Below are 22135 nucleotides of genomic sequence, written 5' to 3'. Positions count from 1 at the left end.
GTTTACCCCATCCTCAAAAGCCCTGCTGTAGTGCTCCACTGACCCCAACTGCTCCACGGGGTGCGGGGGGTCAGCAGCCATTGGTGAATCTGTAGCTGTGCTGGACAGCATCCTGATGAGAACAGCATCAGGGTTTGATAAGAAAAAAGAATATTCTACTCCCATTGGACTTCTCCGAAGTCCGCAATGGAAACACGGCTGTTAAAATGCAACTATAAGAGCTATTTTACTACAAGGTTGTCTGGATGTGTGAATTCATGTGCGACCAATGTGCAGTTTGTCATCTCAGTGTGGAAAGTCCTGACAGCACAGTAAGCCTGAACAGCCACACCTGCAGCTGCTGTACATTTTTTATTTACATTAACAATATCCAGTCCTTTGAGTTGAATTGGGAATAATTGCAAGCTCCTTTCACACGTATGTATGTTTTTTTGATGATTGAGAACTCTTAGATTGCTTTCAATGATTTTTATATTCAGTTTTGAAAATGTTCTGTTTTAAGGTAAATTTTAAGCTCATAATAAATGTTGCTGCAATGTTTTAATAGAAAACGGTTAAGAGGGGTTTTCTAAATTAGCCATTTATGAATGGAAAAAAAAAAAACCTGCCTCTGCTATTTATTTCTGACAGATTGACTAGAACAGTTTTCAATTTAAAAAGACAGAAATCAAATATAAATCTGATGTTTCACTTTTATAGAAATAACTTTTTTCATCTGATTTTTTTAGTGGATCATTTTAAATACTTCCGTTACTGTCATTTTGTGTGTACAAGATCATCAAGAGATTCCTCTGCAGATGTTAATCTTAAACTGGGGAAGTGAGAAAATTACTCTAATTTATTATTATTTTTTTTTTCAAATATGGAAGCTGACGAATCAAAATGATTCACAACAATAATATCTTCCAGACAAATCTTTGCAAGCACAACAGTTATTGCATATTACTTTACAAATTGTGTTTTGTGTCTCTACAAACGTAAAATCTAAATTCTAAAGCACAACTCAAGAAGCATAAAAATCTCTGGACAGTTTAATGTTTATTAAAAAGAAAGCAAGTGTGTGTTTTTAGCCTGAATGTTCTACCAATTTTCCAGTTACAGCACAATTAAACACCAAATATGCAGATCTGTGTATCTGCAGCTCCTTCCATCTGAACTTTTTGCTCACAAACAATGACATTGAATTTTAATCAACTGTTTAAATAAATAAAAACCTCAAAATTAAACAGTCCCATCAAAGTTGCAGAAAAGTACCATGGATGAAACAGGAGAAATGATTTGTGGTGTGGCTTGGTAACATAATCCACATCATTTCCAGGTGGACGAAGGCGGCATTATGCAACTACTACCGAACTCTTGGACAACCTTCATGAAGGCACGTGTGATGTGTGGTGCAGGAAACACTCAACAGCAGTACAACAATTTAAAGCAGGCGGCGGTGGTGACAGCCCAGGAGCAGAGGGCTGGTATCATGTATGGCCTTTTTTCCAACGCCTGGTAAGCTGCAGCTTTTTCTGAAAGCTACCATTAATTCCATGTTTTAGAGGCTTTCATCTTGGTTTATTGAAAATCCGGGGTCCTAATCACCACACAATACATATTAAAGTAATTTTAATCACTAAAATGTTATTAAAAAGAAAATTTATTGTTTTAATTAGCAGCCAATAACCATATTGGATTAAAACTCAAAATAATTTAACACATACTTTTAATCCACTTCAGTCTTTTACAACATCTGTGTGTTAAGGTTTTTTAAATGGCTGTGAAACTTAAAGCAAAAACAAATTTAGTATAAATAACTAACTATAAATTTAGTATTTGTGTGAAAATGTGATAAAAAAAATCCTCAGTAACTACACCATTAGATCATTCTTTAAAATATTCTTGAATTAATATCAGAAATAGGCAATACGTTATGAAAATTCTGTTTTTTAGCAATGACCACTGATTCTGCTCTTTTTACAAGTGTTTAAGTTTGTGTTTTGCCCTTTTTTTAAAGGGGAAAAAAAGTGATTTGTGCCTACTCCATTGAAGACATCAACAAAGCCTTCTCCACCTCTCGATTGAAAGGCTATAGCAGTCCATTGTCAGGCAATCGCCCCGGAATGGTAAAAATACTCTGCTCTTTTTTCTCTTTGTCTCAGTGCTAGAAATCTGCACGAGTCAGCCTATAATTATACACCAAAAAAAAAGACTAAATTAATAAAATGCCTATTTTTTCAAAGGCACAAGTTAATGAAAGCAATTAGCAAACTCTTTGTGGCCTCTTTATTCAACAGCTCAGCCGGCTCTGAACGGATAATTCCTTTTGTCTTGTCAGTGTGCCCGCAAAGGAAGCATCTCAGAGCAAAATCTGATCAAAAACCTCGGGGTGATCAGATACAACCCGGAAATTGAGGACGTGATTCGGCCTGTTGGCGTGGCTCCACTTGACCTCCCGACTGATGACGAAATCACGCACACGCTGGCGGACATTACCCTCGCTGTCAACGATGAGCACTACACTGTCCTGTACCTGGGAACAGGTGAGAGCATTCAAACAGTAGTGGGCCTTTTATATAAACAACACAATGATATAACATTCATGAAGACCAGTTAAGAGACCAGAGCAAGGAGTACAACACAAAAGCAGACATGAACGCATAGAAGAGGCATGCAGTTTGCAGACACATAGAGGTCATATAGGAAAAATTGTGCAAAAACTCTTGATTTACTTAAGTCAACACATATTTTGCAGATTCAAACTATTTTCCTGGTTTTAAAACGAGGTGTGTTCAGGGGAGTTATAACATATTGTATTCCAAGTCTATGCATATTTATAATAACTATGTGATATGGCAATTTCATGCAACATAAATGGCAGTGGTCAAGTTTTATAATATAATTTATTATTCTTGTTCTTATTTTCTATTTTGTGCATTTACTTTTTTTATATGAGTGCTTGTCATTTAAGTTTAGCACATGCCCATTTCGCTTGGTTAACATACAGTTTTATTAATTTTATTGTTTGTGTTTAATATTTTATTTCTTTACCACATAGTCTTTTTCTGTTCAGCCTTGTCTTCAATTGGTCGTTAACCTGTCGCTTCCTTTTTTCAAGCAACATAAACATAAAGAAACATAAACATAAGGGTTTTCTCTATCAGTAAACCATCACCTAGTTTTGGGTTGATTTTAATCAGATACTATATTCAACAACAAGCAGGCAAAATGTAGGGACAGAAACAAATGCATATGGGAAAAAAAGAAAGAATCTTATTTCTTATGCATATTTAAGACATTAAAATATACTTTTTTCTATCCTTGGTAGGATTTTGTAAAAACCCTTAGTGAAAACGATGGATTAGATCCCATGTGTCGACCAAACAGTTGGGATTCTATTCCATTTAAATTTAAAGTCTAACAGCAAAAACAACTTTTCCAAAAAACATCTTGGAACTACATCAACATTTTCTTCCACTAATTAACATAGTTTTTCCCAATTTAAAACTGAATCTGCTCCAAGAAAAGCAAATTTATCTTTTGTTTTTTTCCAACAATTGAAATTTCACTTAAGAAGATATTTGAAAACTGAGACGATGGTCAAATCTTTTTGTGCACTTCTGTGTTGCAGCAGCTCCTGGCCTTGATTAGATTGTTTCTGTATCTGTTTTATGAGAGCAGTTCATCAGAGGCGCTGCACAGCCTACATCAGTGAAGTAAAAAATTGTGTTGTGCCTCAGGGACATCACCATGGCAACAAGTCCTGTGCCTTTGCCCTGTATGTATGAGTTTTCCAAGCGATGAGTGAATCATCCTTCTTACGGTGGCTCTATGCGTGACACGTATCTGGCTTTTCTGGGTTGGTGATATATTTAGTGGACAGGAAACAAAGTGGATTGAAAAAATAGACTGATAGTTTTTCACTTTGGGATTTTTTTAAAGCTGTGTCAGTCATTGAAAAGCTATGAACAGCTACGGCTCTCTGTGGTGACCCAAAAGGAAAGTGGAGCAGGTTAAGCCACACTGAGACCAGGTGGACAGGCGACACTGGAGATTTGATGTTCTACAGCTACAAAATCTTTCTCTCCTATGGAAGTAATGTTCATTTTAGATCAAAGACGAAATGTTAATTAAAACTTTACCTTTACATTCTAGAGATAAACATTTTTTGCAGCTTGTGCAAAGTCCCATCAATATGCAAAAAAAAGTCCCCAGCCTTTTTTGACTTGTTTAATCCCTGAACCTCATTTTTCATATTAGTTATAAGTTGATGGTTCTTTAAAAAACAAACAAAAAACTTGAGGTTACCTGTCAAACAAAAAGGAAAAACATTGAGCTAATCATAAGTTACAGTGGACACAAGTGACAGTGAGGTGAACACAAGTGTTGTGAATACTGTTTGTTTTTATCTTTTCCTATAAATACAACATGCTTTGAAACACTCATTTTCATTCTAAACTTCATAGAAAATGTATGATTTCTATTTATCAACAAAATCAAAGAAAAATGCCCATCCCGTTTAAAAAAAACAGAAATGATTTTAATGAGGTCCAAAGCTGACTGGTGCTGTATCAAGTCGTCAGTTTTATGGGATTCACATAAGCTCTGATGAATCACCGTTTAGTGTAGTCTGAATCATCGATGTTGTACAAGTTTGTTTTAAAGCATAAAACAATCACAGTCTTTAAAGCCAACATTGACATTTTCTCAGCATTGTTCAGGGATTCACAGAAGTCAGAATGATTCTTTTTATTTATTTATTTTTGTCTAATTGCGACCAAACTGTACATTCAGACTCATCCATTTTTTTTTAAATATATTCTTGTTTGGATCAAAGGTTCAGCTGGTAATGTGCCGATAAAATCAACACCCACACTTGCCATTAACCGTTCCCATGCAGACTATTACCATTATGGATGACATGCTTTTCTACTTCATCTTTGCACACGACTTGGCAAGTGCTTTATTTTTCTGTTTTGACATTATTCTTCCTTTGCCATTTTGCAGTGTTTCTGTGCATGTTTATTCCATTACTGATGCTTTTCAGCTAGAAAGGAGGAAAGAGTCTTTGAAGCAGCTCGACTCTAGAGGCTCCGAGATAAAAAGGTCACCTTGACGCGGCTGTTGAGGAAGCAGAAAACATTTTTAATTTGTTGATCTTTTATCATAAAAAAAACTAAATTAGAGATCCTGATCATGTCAGTCTTAGATGTTTAGAGGAGAAGCATTTGAAGGATAAAAGAACAACCTGACCTGATTAAAAGACAGTATTACTAATACTCCTAATTTGCAGAAATAGCACCCTGCAGCTACATATAAGCTTCTCTTGAGGGAACTTCCATGTGAAACCTCAGGTAGTTGACAAACTGAATTGTTTCTTCTGACTAACTAACAGTGGATAACATTTTTTTTAAAGTGCTTAGCTAATAACATCTTCAAAACTGTATCAAAAATGACACATTAATGGCTTATTTTTCTAAAATAAAATTTCATTTCATTTTTCTTTTTGAATTAAAAGCCTATTAAATAAATAAATATCATTAGATTGTTTTTGCCAAAGATTCAGTCAGGGAATTAATATCAGTCTTTGACTTGTTAATAGGTCACATGCAAACATTAAGGCTTTTATTTAAAACGTTTGTGGCTTTAAGGGAAAATGTGTATGCTTTCAGTGTGGAATCTGGCACATAAATTAGGATGATTATCCTTTATGCAAAATTATCTAGGAGTGTGGAGATGTGAGATCGCAAGGCTTCCTCAGATTTACTAAAGTGCGCAAATTAGAGCATGGCTGCAAATTACAAATAACTCTGGGTGTTCCACAATTGCAGTAATTTACAAGCAACCATCTAATTTGAGTAATGACCGACGCCGTCTGCCAGCAGCACGCCTCAACGCCAAAGGAAAGATGTTTTCATAATCAGGACTTTGAAGCTTAATAGTAACAAAACCACAGCTTGTTTCTTGTAAAAGCACTGTAAAAGCAAAGGATTTTGATGCCATTTGTCGCCGATATACATTATTGTAATTCTAATCGTGTCTTGAAGGTGAAAAAAATACATTTTAGATGAGAAGTGACTAATTCATCTAATGTTGGGTTTGAAATTATCTGAAATAGCTCAATGATCAACTCAAAGCAAGATTGTGATATATTTGTTCATTTAGCATTGCGCTTGTTACATATTTTTTACATTTTCTTATACAGTGTATATAGTTTGTTGCAAAATTCACGTGTTTACTTCTCTTTTAAATTTCTTTTGGTTGTCCCTTATAGGTTAGACACTAAAAAAGAACATTTTAAAATATTTCTCATGTCAAAAGATGGCACCCAACATAAATCTTTTTTTCTTCTTCTCATTTTAAACAGCAAAATGTTAATCCATAAATTAATATTCATCAGATATTTTCCTGCATCCTGGTAAAATGTTATGGAATATGTCAGAAATATCCCTTTATTACCATTTAATGAGACAGGTTTGATTCTGTTTTTTTACAATGAAAAGTAACCTACTGTTAGCCTTTCCCAATTATGCACATTATTTTTTAATCTTTGGACAAAAAATAAATAAATAACTGTACTATAATTAATTATGCACTGAGGTTTATGGATGCAGTGAACAAAGACATGATATGGCAGAGGATGCAGAAGACATAGAAATAAGCTGAATCCATGTTGCAACCGCTGAATAGAAAAGCTGAAAAGAACATTTAATTACACTAAACATTGCTATTTTATAATTTAGGTCACAAAAAATAGCAATGTTTAGTGTTTTGAATTGTTTAATAAAATGTTTAGTTTACTTTTTATTCAAACATTTCAATATTGCTCAGTGGGAAACAAAAAGCAACATGGGCTTTATGAGATCCAAATGGCAGAAAATCAGCAGCATTTTTTCTATCAGACTGTTCTTTGTTTGAAGGATGTAAATTCGTCACTAAACCAAGCATTCCTCATCTCCTCGAGATCCTCTGATCTTTATTCGGTCACTGCTAGTGAAATGATCACCAAGAAAAAACCTTATCAGGGAGCTTTGACATTCCACTCATCATCAAAAACATTCACAGGCTGAAAAAGAGACCAAACCTGAGCTTCATGAATACTAGATTCTGCGTTTGCATCAAGGTCTCCTGTGTCTGTTCTAAAGAACAGAACAGGTGAAGTCAGAGTTCTGATGGTGTTTGTTGAAAATGAATTGCATCATTCTGCCACCACAGCTCAAAATACTGATGACATATTTGTTTGTCTCAACCAGATGAATATTGGTTACATGCATTGCTCAAAATAATTGCTGAACAAAAGAACCAATTTCCGTTTCTTGCTGCTTTGTTTATGGAATTGTGTTGAATATAGGATTCTTCTGCGCCAGTGTGCCTCTTTTTAAAACCTACAGGTATAGCTTTCACACACCCACACACTTGCAAATGTGATGTTTTGTGAAGCTGATGGGAGAAATACTGTATGTTGGTCAGACCTCAAGTCCCTGTTCCACTGGACAGATAAACGTGTTTACTTTATTTTATTTTTTATTTGATTTTTGTAAGGGCAAAGGTTTGTGAAATTCTTCTCACAATTTTGAGCTCATTGATGAAAAAATGCAAGATATGCAGCAAACCTTTACCAAGTTACCAGCAAAAGATACTCTGGTGTCCTTTTAAAGACCAGCTCAGATAATTTGTTGATCTACTCTGAAATTGCTCCCAGTGGTCTTTCAATTGTAATCATTCCATTGTGCAGCTAAAAAAAACTGTGTTGTTTTCTAGGACATAGTTTCTGCAGAGCTGCAGCAGTATATATCAGAAATTCACCATTTACCCTGCAATTTATCCAGTATGCAGGGATTTCTTTTTTCATTTTTATGCTCAAAACGTGTTATATTGAAACACAGAGATCAGAGTGAATCTTTTAAGCCCTGAGGGACTTTCCAGCAGGCACCAAAAATAATAAATAGACCTTCTAATTCAATAAAGAACTATCTCCTTCAAGCTTCTTCAAATATAGACCATAGCTGCATTATATGGGAATCATGTGCTGCACTGCATGTCCCCTAAACACGCACATAAAAATGTAAAAAATAACAGCTTTTTTTTTTTAACTATGAAAATAGAAATGTCATTATGTTTGCATGGTTTGCAATGTACTGGCTTCAGCTCCATTATTCCAAAAAACAATCAAATAGCAGATTATTTTGGTGCACATTTGTACTGCTTTGTCATACTTTGACTTCCCTTTTTGCAGAGGAGGAAGGAAAAGGAGACAACGGATATCATGTCACTGTTAACTGCAGCAATGGACAACAGAGGCACAGAAGTCCCTGCTATTTTGGCAGTTTAATTACAAAAAGAGAGAAACAACAAAGTGCAATAAACATAAAGCCTGGGCTCTGCAGAAAATTAATGAAACGAACCTTAGGGTTTATGTTCTGTTCTGTGATTTTTACAACCACCATGCAAAACTCTGAGTCCCTTTCAAGAAACCAGCCTGCATTCAGGCTAAGGAACCACCCTGTATTCAGGCTGCGTTTGCTGAATCAGCCTCTTTACCCTGACCTGTAGGTGATTCCAGCGTGAAAGCAGATGTATTCAAGCGTATGTGAGGTTAACTGTATTTCTGAACCCCAGTGTTTATTTGGATCTTTTCGTGACCACTCCTGAAGTCTGACTGTGTCTTAACCTTTTTTAAACAGCAGATCTGGCTGGTATACCTGGAGAAACGAGCTCAGACATTAGTCTCCAAATCAGATCAAAGCCATGAGGAGGAGGGCACTAAAAGGACATGTCCAGTGTCTGTTATCATTTCTAAGATGCCTGGCCATCAGGGATTTTTGCATGTAAGAGATAGAAAATCTCCTTCATAAAGAAAAAATAAGGTTATTATAGCTGAGAAGCTCAAAGTGTTTGTTGCATCAGAGCCCAGAGGAATCACTTAGGAAAAAAGCAACAAAGGAGAATTAAACTGAAACTGGTCCATCATCTGAGAAGTAGCTGTGAGTCAATGTCAGACAGAGAACCGTGAAGGAGTCTTGAGGATGTCAGTCATGGATATAAACACGCAACAATGCACCTGCACGACTACAGGAGAATTCTGAAGTTGCATTAAGCCAATTTTCTTGTCTATCAAATCAGCTGTAGAGGTGGGAAAAAGTGGCACCTGACTGGTGAATCTCACTTACAAAAGTAAAGCAGATCTGGTTGGCAAAATATGAAGAAAGAAGCTGAAAACATGGGAAATTTTTCCTGTTGGCTTTCTCTTCAACCAGAAAAGCTTTTTACGGCGCTGCTGTGCACATGCAAAGAGGCAGTAAAAAGGTGTTTATGTGTTCTCCCAGTTCTGCACCTGCATAAGTGTAGCTAAAAGCAGATTTACTCTGCAGACTCTCTGTCACGATTGCAGCAAAGCGACCTCTTTACCCTCAGCTGGTGCCTTTTTGTTGATGCACTGTTGGGATGAAAGAACAGAAACAACAGGATTTATTCTTTAAATCTATTTTAAAAGTATTTCCAGAGGACCTTTAATTATGATTAAGTTGTTTTTAGCCAAAAGAAAAGTTTGTTGGTGCCTAGTATGTTTTTGTATGCTCCTGATTCATGATTTAAATAAGGAAATATTAATAAATGCAATTTTGACCTTTATTATATGCCTTCCATCATCAGAGATGTGTCACAATAACATGTCAATAACCCCAAACACATAATTTTCATCTAAATTGGTATTTTAATGGTAGATTAAATTGTAATAATTCAGGATTTGTCCATTGAAGGAGATATGAAGCAATCTGAGGACGAACGAAGTGACAGCAAGAAACTGCTAGTCTAAATATAACTACAAAAGGGCCTCACGAAGGTGAACTGCATTAGAAAAAAACAAAACAAAAAAACATTCACTCTAATTACTTTATTACTGTCAGGCCTTTAAGGTTTGATGTAAAACACAAAGAATGTTATGACGTTTTCTGCTGGGGGGCTTTCAGTTTGATAAGTTATTGTTTGGACAGGAAGGAGTGGTTGCTTGCAGCCAACAAAAGCATTATTGTTAGAGAGAACAAATATTAAGCTTTGACACCAAAAACCGTCTTGAAGAAAAATCTGAAATGCAGAGAAGAGCGGAAAGCTGCAGGCAGTCAATGAGAGTGACACCACATTCAGCTGTCTGGCAGTGTTGAGAGAAACAAAGCTGTGACTCGGAGCTAGAATAATGACTCATCAGCTTTCAAACAAAGGTTGCATGCACTCCTGACTCACTGAGTCCAGCTAAATCACGCTCATAAATTCAGCAGGTTTTTTTTTTTTTTTTTTTTTTTTGGATGTATCTGCTAGTATAAATTCATTTTTTAGAGAAAAAAAGTAGATGAAAAACCTCATTTATTTTGAAGTAATTAACAGCAAGCTGCTGTGGAAGCGCCCATACTCCGCTGTGCAGAAACAAAATAATGAATATTTAAGCCAAAAACAAAGACAAAGCTCAAAAAAAGAGAGAATTGTGATTTTACGGTTGAAAGACAATGTATCTAATTAAAACTGCTGTGTTTTTTTTTTTTCTCAGTCTATTTTTAAAGAGGCAGTGGGAAACTAAATTGCTGACAAAACCTCTTGTTCTCATGCTATTTTTGTTGCATAAAAGACAAAAATTGTCTTGGTTTATGTGGGGACTTATACTCATTATTTATAATAAAATATTTTAAATAAAACTATGTACATAGACGTAATACTTCAATAAGTTACAGATCTTCAAAACTTTGTCCTATATAAATCAAATTGGGACATAAAAGTTATAAACCTAACTGACACTGAAGAAAATTCCAGGCTGGGTCTACAATATACAAACTTGTCACCAAATATCCTTTATGCCATTTTCATAAAGAAACACCAGTTCATCTTATTTTGTTTCTCTAGGTTTTTGTTAGTTGCATAAAACAAAAATGAATGGAAAACAAAAAAGTTTACACATCACACGGTGAGGGTTAAGGCGACACAGGATTACAGACTTTAACATTTTTTGTTAAATAAATATTTTATCATGAACATGTGACTGTATCTAGAGTTTTATTCGACCAAGCTGCTAAAGTTTAAGCATCAAAACAATGAAAAAAACTAAACCAAAATCAGTTTTATATAGTCACATTGAAGGTGGGAAAACAAGTCATACAAAATGAAAATAAAACAATATTCCTATGATTTTTATGATATTATTTTGTTATCAGATGTTTTTAATCAAGCAGATTATTTAAAAAAACCAATACACTTATATGGTGCTTTTTACCTTGATAAAGGCCCAAAGCCCTTTTACCCCAAACGCCGGGCATGTGACACACATTGATGATGTTCACACTGGACAAGCAGGGAGGGCCTATTTCTTCTTTTTCTACTGTTTTTAGCTCATGTCCACAACCTACAATCTTGTGAATCCTGCTGCAGGCTTTTTCTTTCACAGATCTATTGCAGTATATGAAAGACTTGGTGTCATAATTTCAGTCGGGCATGAACGGCAATTATTAATTTCCTTTGAATGGTCAGCTTTCAACCAGTCGGCGCTTTTGTGTTTTTGAAAAGGATGCTACCCATAAGTCACTACAAGATCTAAGTCCCTGATTGGTCAAGGTTTTAGCTGTTTGAACTCTCACCACTTGTTTAATGGCTGCACATTTTGAGCGTAGAGCCCGAAAACAGTTGTAGAAACTTCCATAGCTATGCGTGAATGTGAGTTTTAAACATAAAAGGCTGAAATGCACATTTACGCGCGTTCACGTAGACTTTTGATTAGAAGTGGCAACTTGAACACGGCGGTGAGAATGTAGCTTTACATTCATTCACCATTCCAAACACACATTCACACATGAAGGCAGCTGCAAAGGGTGAAACGGGTAATGCAAAAGTAATGAGACATTTTTTGGAAATTCAACATAAAGCCCTACAAAGGAGACTTTTTTTTGCCTTTTCTGACTTTCATTGACATGATCTTCTCCCTCTTTTCTTTATTACAGAACAGGGCAAAGTTCTCAAAGCTATTCACACCAACCAAGAGGTTTTCATCATTTCTCAGTACTCGCTGTTTCACAACGAGGGGCCTGTTCTCAACATGGCTATTGACTCCCAAAAGGTATGACTCATATTGTTGCAATCTGCTGTAACAGGGTGTTTCGGACACATCTGTGCTTTTTTTTTAACATTTAAGTGCTTCCTTCAGTATAAGCAGTTACATTAAAAATTATTTGACATAATCTGATAGTCACTTATATAAACAATAAATAACATAAAGTTTGGCAGAAATAACAAATAAAAATAAAAACTGCGTAGTCGTTGGAATGAACAGGACCACATTGGAATTAAAATATATCAGAAAAGTCTGTTATTATTTATAATAACTTATATTATAATATTCCCTGTAATCCTTGATCTTGAACAGCTATAAGAAAACTAAAGCTTTATTAAACTAACTAAAGCTTTTAACAAAGGCTCCTTCCACATGCGGCGGGAGCGTCAGGTTAGCACACTTTTGGAAACAAAGATGGCGTATGCAAATTTGACATGGTTGTTGCGTTAGGTCAGGTGTAAACGGACAGTTCATTTAAATTATATGCACACGAGGAACGGGGAGGGCGGGGACGTACGTGGTATGTAAGTGTGCTAACCCCGTGGCTAGTAGTAATCCGTAGTGATCTGTTGTACCACGAATTTGTTCCAAACATGAACAAAGCTTTTTACAGTTATATTGAATTTTATTTTGATCTGTCATATTCTTTTAGAGCATGCCTTGCGGGCACTTTAAGTGGTGCTTGCGAGCGACCATGCGCCCGTGGGCCCTGCATTGGTGACCACTGTGTTAGACTTTTGAAAACCACATCACATAGCAACAGATATGCCATACTAAATCCAAGGGGAACCATTGACAAAACTATAGTAATTATGCTAAAAATAACAGTATCAAAGTGATGGAAAAAGAAAAACCTGAACTGAAAATAAAGTATCCAATAATATATTTTCAACCAAAAGATTTATTACAGAATAGACCTGAAATGAAATTAAAAAAAAGAATTCTAAACTGATGAAATGTATTTTTTTATCATGAACTCACAATCTTTGGCATTCGTTCTTCAGGGACACTTGTATGTTGGAACAGCCATGGAGATTCAGCGGTTGCCACTGGCTGACTGCAGTCGCTATGGTGACACATGCAGGGATTGCATCCTTTCCCGGGATCCGTACTGTGGCTGGGACAAAGCCAGGAGAAAGTGTGTCACCATTCCGCCCGGATACAACACGACGTATGGGTAAGCCTAGAGCTGACGTCACCTTTTTACAGCTAATGCCTGCTTCCACGCCAACCAAGAAAGGGTTAGGCAGGGCTCACAATGACATGCAATATACTGCATATATATGTAACTTTACTCTTTGAATTAACAATTAATTAGGTAAATCAAAACAATGAACACAGACTTTAAAATTTTTCTAGTTTGCTTGGTTTTAGATTCCAACAGACTGAGTTAACTGTTCACATCTATGAGAATGACAGGAAAACTGGCTTGTCTTCTTATTATTTTTGACAAAGCTAACACAGGATGCCTCGTCTCTGATCCAGCAGCTCAGTTCCCATTTCTGAAATGATTTCCCCCAGCTCAATGTGCCTCTCCTGTCCTCCGCAGAACACTCCTACAGAATCTGGACCAATCCAACTCCTCCGTTTGTGGGGAAGCTGCTGGTAAGCCATTATCTTCCCCCTCCCACACTCTACATATCTTAATTAAAATGACCAAATAGGGAATATTTTTGCACAGCTACATTTAAAACGATGATTATCATATAATTGAGCTAGATTATACATCTAAAGGACGCATTTATTATAGAATGTAAGTAAATAAAGCATAGTTTGCACAGTATTAAAAAATCTACACATCAATATTTAAGACTTTAACAAATATGAATTCTCTACAGACAATAGGCTTGAGCAAAGATTTGTTCTTTATAGACTTCAAGACTTGACCTACAATTCAAACTCCAAAGACATTAAACTTGACCAGGGACTTCTCCTTGCAGACATGAGACCTGGGTAAAATTTCATCCTTTGGAAACATGAAACTTAACCAAAGACTAGCTCTCTGGAAACTTTAGACTGGACTTGGATGTGAAGTTTTCAACTTTTCCTTTGTCCTTTAACTTCAGGGCTTTTCCCAATTTTTCTCTTCATATTAGGGGTGTAATGATTCATTTTTCCAACAACAAAAATAATACAAACTGTTTATGGTGCCTTTCTAGGCACCCAAAGTCGACTTACAAGTAAAAACAAGACATAAACAATTTGAAATCATATCAAACTAGTGGCTGACAATCCGATTCAGAGCCGATTTTGGTTCATTTTAAACGATCCATTTCACTGACCTTATATGGATCCAGGAGATCTTTTGCCAACACTTCTACCAGTGTGTCTTAGAGATAAATATCTGGGTACTGAACAGTGCAGGTAAAGTTATCTAGATTCCTTGTATTTCTAGCAAGAAGATCAAGTGTAAATTAAATATTTGTACAAACAAACAAGTAAACAAGAATGTCCACTGACATTTCAGTTTAGCCCACTGTTATTTTTCAACATGAAATATATTGGGACGGATGTGATGCCCTTGGTCGTTTTTACATTATAGTCAAATAAACAATAAATACTGTGCCTCAATCCAAATAGTATTTTCCAATATTGATTATCGATTTATTTCATTTTGAAAGGATTTTATAATGGTATACATCGATTTGATTATCAATTTGCCTCAGACAGATCGATCTGGTTGGATCATAGGAATATAAATTAATGAATCAAGTAGCTTTTATAACACTCTTACTCCATATATTAATTGGCTGCAGGTGAATGCAGCAAAAAAAAGTACGGTACAGTCCCTCCACTGACTATTTTCAATTTTGGGTGCAGTCCATTACATTATTTTAATAATTACCCATGAGACCCACTTTGTCCTAGCCACTTGATTTATAATGGCTACATGTCACTGCACGCTGCATTGTCTTATTTTAAAAACTCATTAGGCTGTCATTCCTATTCCTCAGACTTGAACTGGATTTCATTGACCAGAGAATAGCATCACTAGGCCTTCCGTTAACAGTCTGAAGAATGGCAACCGGGATTTTTCTTTCCTTCAAAAAGGAAGGAGAATGGGGCTGCCTGAAGGCTTCTCCAGCTCTTTTTTTCCCCTTAATAACTTCAAAATAAACCCAGACAAAGACAGCAGGTTCTATGTACATTGTATTAGTTTGATTTTACTGCTTTATTGAAACAACATTGTCTCATGTTTCTCCATTGTTGTGAAAAAGTTTAATTAAAAACAAAATGGAGATGTCACGGTCTGTTGAGTTTTGAGGCTGAATTCTAGGGTATTAAACTGAAACTACTGCGGGTCACAGTTTTGGATGGTGTGCAGAATAAAACTGTTTAATTAAAAACTGGCATTTGTGACCACAGTGAGCCTAAATGCCTCCCAAAATAAAGAAATCTTTTCAATGTGGACTTATTTTGTATCACTTACACACAACTGTCTTTTGCCCCGTGTGCAGCTCTAAAGCAGCGTCGAACTTCGCCCAAGGAGGTTGTGATCCAGTCTAACACCTCCGTGTTTCTGCCCTGCCCTGTGCGCTCCTTTCACGCCTTCTACCGCTGGGAGAAGGACAACTGCATCAAGAACTACCCTTGCCTTTTCTCAGGAGACTTCTGTGTCCTGGGGCCTCTGGTTGACACACCCCTGAAGGAAGGTGTCTTCCGCTGCATGGCCACTGAAGATGGCTTCAAGGTGGAGGTCATCTCCTTTCGACTGGTGAACGACGGCAGGCTTTTGTCCGCCTCCATTGCCTCCACCTTCGGGCTTTCCCTGCTGCTCGCCGTGGCTACCTTATGGCTTCATTAACCACAGCTAACACTAACGCAAACTCCCCGTTCATTGACGGCTCCCTCTGACAGGAGCCACTGTGTGGAGGTCAGGTTCGCATAGCATTGATGTAGATGGTTGGGTTTTACAGGGACATTTCACCTTTTCTATTTGGGTTTTTAGAGAAAGTCACCTGAACAAGGGAGTAAAAAATTTATATTTTTAGCTTAGCAGCGTATCTGCAGCCGCAGCTGTCTTAATTAGGTAAAAACTGTTCTAATTCACACATTTACACTAAAAATGTAACTAGGAGGTTTTGTTTGTGAATTGTCGTCTTTAAGTCATGACTTGATTCAACCATAATTAGGTGCTTTGCGAACCCTTCCTCTCAAAATAAGAAAACAAAAAGACATATCTGATGACTTGGGCTACAAAACAATTCCAGGCCAATTGTTTTTAATACTACTTCTTTCTAAATTGAGTTGATTGTGCTTCTTTGTGGATATATATTCTTAGTAATGCGCTACATTCATCCCCGTTATATCTCATCGTTATAGCTCAGTAACTTAGAGAAAATGTCTGGTATTGAGATTTACAAAGCCTTAACACTTCTGGAACATAAACTCCTAAGCACAATTTTGCAGTTGAAGCAGACTACTGCAGACGGGGCTGGACTTGGAGCTGTGAGATTAATGCAGCTGAGTCCAGCAACATGGCTGGGAGGAAGTGTCAGCTAATTGACAGGCTGATGAACATCACTGTGTCCCATCACCTCTTTTCAAGAATAAGCAGTTTCTTGCCTATTTTTTAGCAGATTGAATTGGGATTTTTGCTGCTGTTTTCAGTTTTTCTTTTGACGTGCCATCATCCCTCCTTTTCCAGAGCACGTACCAGACCCTCTGAGAATCTTAGTCCAGATTACGCTTTGAACTGTTCTCTTTTTGTTTAGGTGGGCTGGTGGCATGTGTTACATGATACAAAGGAAACTCTGCTTTTTTGAGCCAGAAGTCACAAACAAGGTGCTGTGCTCTAATGAAAGAATAATCACAGTACCACCGGGCTACATGAAACCACATTTTGTAGTTTTCCCTGGCAAAGAAATATATTATTAGATAGCTGGAGTATGTTGTGGATGTTGTTGCTCTGCAGGTGCTGACTTCTGTCGTTGCGTCCGCATTTGTGATCATTTGTCTTGATGGGTTATGACATTGATTTGCCATAGTTTGAATGTATTGTGTATTTTTGCCTGTTTTGACTTTCCTGGGCTACATCAGCATGAACAGACAACTGCTGCATTTTTCTACCCCTTTGTTCTGTAAAGCAAAAAAGAAAAAAAAACCTTAAATAAATTCAAACGGGAAGCTTCATCATATTTGCATTTATCCATTTAGAGGGCTTGAAACAGAGAGGAAAGGCCTCACATTAATGCCTGGTACCCATCTGCATCCACAAGCTGCACTGGGATTGCTTGATTTGAAACTGAATGTCACCCAACTAACATGCCTTTAGCATAATCCTTTAATTTGATCAGAAATGAGATACACCTGAAAAATAAAAGACATAATATAAGGATGACAAAAGGAAGCTGAAAAATCCAGAATGCAGAGCAAAGCAGAACTGGAGGGATGAATTAGACGGTGGATTAGCCTTTTCCTCTAGAGCTTTGAGAATTATCATTTCCTAATGGTACATAAATCTGTCTGAGATGAGCTTTCCACAGTGGCAGAATTGTCATTAATGGATAATGAGATGACAGAACTGGTTTGCGTTGTATTGTATTTAAGAATTTAATTCACACGGTGAGGAATGGGGGTGTGAGCTCCCGCAGGAGACATGTGACACTATGCCTTTTGCTTAGTTTTCCTGTTTTCTGGGCTATTTGCTGCACCACAAGAAACAGTGTAAATGTTTTTTTGGGAGATTTAACTCTCCAAGACTTTTTATCTCTTTATCTCTGTAAGACTCTTCACCATTATTACATGCATCTTCTTTTACATATACGCACATGCAGTTTCAGCAGATTTACAGGAGATCTGTAAGTCTTTTAATCACAATTTCTTCATTCAAATTCTGTGATCACATGGGCATCAAGAGCAGGACTTTGCTAAGCTTCTTAGTCTTCGCTTTTTAAACAAATTCACAGAAAACTAAAATAAAAGAAAACATCTGTGTTGACTTTGTTGCTAAGTCCGAGCAGTTGTGCAGATATTAGTGAAGGATATTGGCGATTTAAACCTATTGCTTTGATAGATTATCCTTGCAAGCATACTAACCTGACCTTGGCTAATTTAAACTGTAATTGGCTAAAAATTATTGTCATTGATTTATAATAATTAGCTTCTACCAAAGTTTCCCTTTGGATGGAAAATATTACATTTATTTGTGAAAAGTGTTATTTTAATGTGTTAAAACAACTTTGAAAATGCTCATAATCAGTCTAAGGCTGTTTTTCACTTGAAAATCAGCAGCCTTTCTAAGCCCCCACCTTCAATACCCAGACTTTAAGCAAACCAGGAAGTCGCTAATGTTGTAGTTCCCCCCAAAGACCACTAGAGGCTGGTTTAAAGGGGATCCTTTTTCTTTTATTTTGTTAAAATATTTAGTTAACTCAAATTATTATCATCAAGAGTCTGGTGACAAAAACCTGTACGATTATTTTTTTCGGGAGATTTTTTGAACAACAACAAAAACAGATTTTTTATTTTTTTTATTTTTTTTGCTATTTTAATTTTATTAGAGGTCAAATTTGTGCTTTGCTTAGTTGCTACATTACGATTTTCAAGTTGATTAAACATTCTCACAAGCCTTTATGACCTGAAATGACAGAATTCTTAGTTTTTGGTCATGTTGAACCTCAGTGTGACAAAATAAAAAGCAACTTTAGCTTGAACAATACAATAAAAAGCAAATTTTATTTCTTGTTTAGGTCATTGTACATGCTTCTTTTTTTGTCATGTAATTTTTGTTTTAATCCATTCTGAAAAGCTTTTTTCCAGCTATGTGTAATTTATTTTCATGTGACTAAAGCTGCTAGACGTACAGAAGTTCAGCTTAGAAATATTAATCATTAAGATTTAAGGGACCTAAATCTTCCTTTGAGCTGTTTTTTTTTTTCTTCTCAGCAAACATCACACTGCTGGAAACCGTTCTGCGATCATTTTCAAACTTTGAAGTTGTTAGTGAATTCCTGTAGTTTGAGACAGCCTTAAAGTGATGTCGCAATACTTTGTTTCTGTTCAGTCATAGATGATTATATAAAAGCGTCATTTTATTTTGAAAACCTACTTCTGCCACCAGGTACATTAATGTAATAACTATAAATTACATTCCTTCAGAAGATGTATTCTCTGTTACCCATAAACACACAATGTTAGTGACTTTTTTCGGCAAAGTCTTGACGCAGTGAGCCAGATACATGGCAGTGGAGGTGACTTATTTTAAGCAGTAGGTGTTGGGCACCCCAGACAAGTGGAATCCTTTTTTCCCAGAAAAGAAGTGCTGTCCTATATATACACCAAGTTTCTCCATGAAATATTTATTTTCATAAAACAGATAAGGCAGAAAAAGAATGATTCCCTGAAATGATAAAAGGGGTTATTTCCATTTACTAAACAAAAACTAAACCACAATCAGTGAACATCACACTTTAGCTGCAGGTAACTCCACATTTAACAAATCCATAGTGTTCAGAACCATCTAAAACTGGTGGAGCTTCAGGTTGCGCTGTAAAAAACATTCTTTTCATGCAGCCACCAACCCAAGTGTGTCTGAACCATAATGCACAATTTTGCCTCATAGTAAAAAGAAATTAATAATTTCGAATGAATAAACCCTGCAGTCACACATTTGTTCTTCTGTCTGTTTAACTTGTCAAATTTAATGGAAAAAAATCATTAATACAGAACCAGGTTATCTACTGTATATGTAAAATAGAAGCAGGAAGACTTAATACAAGACTATAAATGACCGTAACGCTAATGAAATAGGAGTTGGTGATCTGTTGGCTCCATCATTAAAACATTTTTTTGACTCAATAAATTGACAGTTTTTGACAGAAATGCTGTATCTGAGCCACAGGAACACAGAGGTAAAAAAAAAAGAGATTCTCATGAAATATCACAAATTTACTGACATGCAATCACAATGGCAGATGAAACTAGATGTGATGCAGTTGAGCAATAACTCACAAACTTTGCACTGTTTGTGTGTTTTCGTCCCTCCTATGTTACGTCAACATAGGAGGGAGGTAAAATGTTTCAATAAGTAACCACTACATGGTTTAGGGTTGAAAGCAGAGCAGGCTAGGTCTCCCTCTATTTGTACTGTTTTTCCCTGCAGCACTTCTGACACAAACACATGGAAATTCAGATTAGAATTTACCCATCTTTTCTTCTTCGGAGACAAACGCCTCTCTGTCCAAGTCCTTGATTTGATCTGGTTATTCCCATAGCATCCAAATCCAAACGTGCTTATCACACACACACACATCATCCATGGTCACCTCGTCCAGTAAAGACTAATTTCCTTCAAAGCCAGCTTTGTTTCCCTTTTGGAAGAAGATCGCTGTACAACAATCACAGTTGTGAGGCAGGTTGCTGTGTCGTTCTCTTGTTGGGTTTTGAGTGTCTGTACATAATATGTGCCCACAATTCTGTGTCTTGATATATATTTACTTTTATTAGTAACATGCCAAACTTTAATCTATGAAAAAAGAAGATATTTATACTGTATTGTTGCCATGTCACTCTAATACCAACTCATAACATGTATTTTTAAATAACAGATATCTAGAGTGCATTAGATATTCATGTAACAAATTCATATGACATGCGTTTCCCTGACATGTGACAGTGAAAATTAATAAAATATGAGCATTAAGGAATGTATGGTTTGTCTTTCTCACCAAATACCTTTTGAATTAACACAAATGTGAAGCACTTAAAACACATTTGCTTGTATTTTAGTCAAAACAAATTAATTTTTGATGAAAATTGCATCTTCGCCTTTATTTTTGATACATCTGACTTGCACTATGTTTTAATAAGATAGCATTTGCCTTCTTTCTTGACTCCTGGAACAGAGGGGTTGTAGCGCCATCTGCTGGCCAAACCTAAGTCCCCTGTCAGGAATAAAGCAAAGCCTTTGCAGTCTCTTCTGTCTTCCTCAGTTTTATCAAAATGGTTCAAGAATGTTGTTTTATACCTTCTTTGTTCATCGCTTGCCAGCAATGAGCCCAAATTGCATAAGCAAAGACAATTTTATCTTCCCACTTATACGTTTGTCTTGGAAAAAAAAAAAACACTCAAAGTTGTCAGTTATTTTACTGAAATATTTATTTCCTATAAAGCGGAGGTGAGGACTGAGAATTGTATGCCTGCGTGTTTTCCAATATACCCTCTGACATGTTCCAATTTGTTGGACACACCTGAACCAGGTAATCAGCCATAAGTAGGGCAAGATAACTAGAAATCATGCAGACAGACCGGCCTTCAAGGCTCGGTAATAGCCCACCCCTGTTCTAAAGGAACAAGCAGTAATTTATCATGTTTGTTCTGAACAACTGTGGTGTACAGTAAAATGAGCTAAATAGCATCGGTTGAGTCAAGCTGAACAGCATCTTTCAACTTTCAAGCTATGATGATTTTATGTGTGTGCGGCTCTGTGATACATGATAAAAAAAAAGGCAAATGTGTTTTGGCCTGCATAGCTTATATTTCTGTATCATGAACCCCAATAATCTAACTTATTTGTGTAAATATTAAGCCTTAAACAAGTCAATGTTTTAACAAAATGTGCTTTTTTTTAACCCACTCTGATGAAAATGGTGGTTTTGGTGTTTTCTAACATGTAATTGTGGGATTTTTCTGAAGATGAAGGATTTACTTTTGATTCAAATCTATTAAAAAATGTGTTTTTTATGTAGTGAAATGATTTTACCACAACGCAGTGGTGTAAATGTTTCTCTTTCAGCTTTCACGGATGGAAGATGCCGCAAACCAGCATGAGCTAAACCGGCTCCAACACAGTGGTATACAAATAAAATAGAATAAAATATAATAAATAAGCATTTAAAAAAATATAAATCTGTAAATCATCAATCTAGCTGTTTCTACAACTCACACTGATGATTGATATTTGTTTAATTTTATTTTTCCGACATTTTTTCACATTTTCCTATAAAAATGTTTTTCACAGCAAACAGTTTCAGGATTTTTTAAAGTCCCACTCTCATCATCTTTTGAAGTATTTTAGCGTTCCCAGTGGTCTTTTTAAATATGATAACGCTGTTTTCAAGCTGA

At 36.2% G+C, this 22135-nt stretch overlaps 1 protein-coding gene across 1 annotated transcript in view; it reads left to right on the top strand.

Annotated features, from left to right (window-relative positions):
- The window catches only part of si:ch211-113g11.6 (semaphorin-7A), a 44665-nt gene extending 23947 nt beyond the window's left edge, over nucleotides 1-20718 (top strand). Inside the window, exons 8-14 of the mRNA XM_011485736.4 lie at nucleotides 1319-1497; nucleotides 2000-2108; nucleotides 2321-2525; nucleotides 11961-12076; nucleotides 13075-13247; nucleotides 13620-13675; nucleotides 15529-20718. Coding sequence (XP_011484038.1) covers nucleotides 1319-1497; nucleotides 2000-2108; nucleotides 2321-2525; nucleotides 11961-12076; nucleotides 13075-13247; nucleotides 13620-13675; nucleotides 15529-15875 — 1185 coding nt within the window. The 3' untranslated portion in view covers nucleotides 15876-20718. The remainder of the gene's footprint in view (nucleotides 1-1318; nucleotides 1498-1999; nucleotides 2109-2320; nucleotides 2526-11960; nucleotides 12077-13074; nucleotides 13248-13619; nucleotides 13676-15528) is intronic.
- Nucleotides 20719-22135: the final 1417 nt, after the last annotated feature.

Source organism: Oryzias latipes, chromosome 16 (genome assembly GCF_053564925.1).
Source record: "Oryzias latipes strain Hd-rR chromosome 16, Olatipes_Hd-rR_3.1".
In the NCBI taxonomy this organism is placed as follows: Eukaryota; Metazoa; Chordata; class Actinopteri; order Beloniformes; family Adrianichthyidae; genus Oryzias; species Oryzias latipes.
The sequence above is the reverse complement of the archived record's forward strand: the minus strand, read 5'-3'. Positions and strand labels throughout refer to the sequence as shown.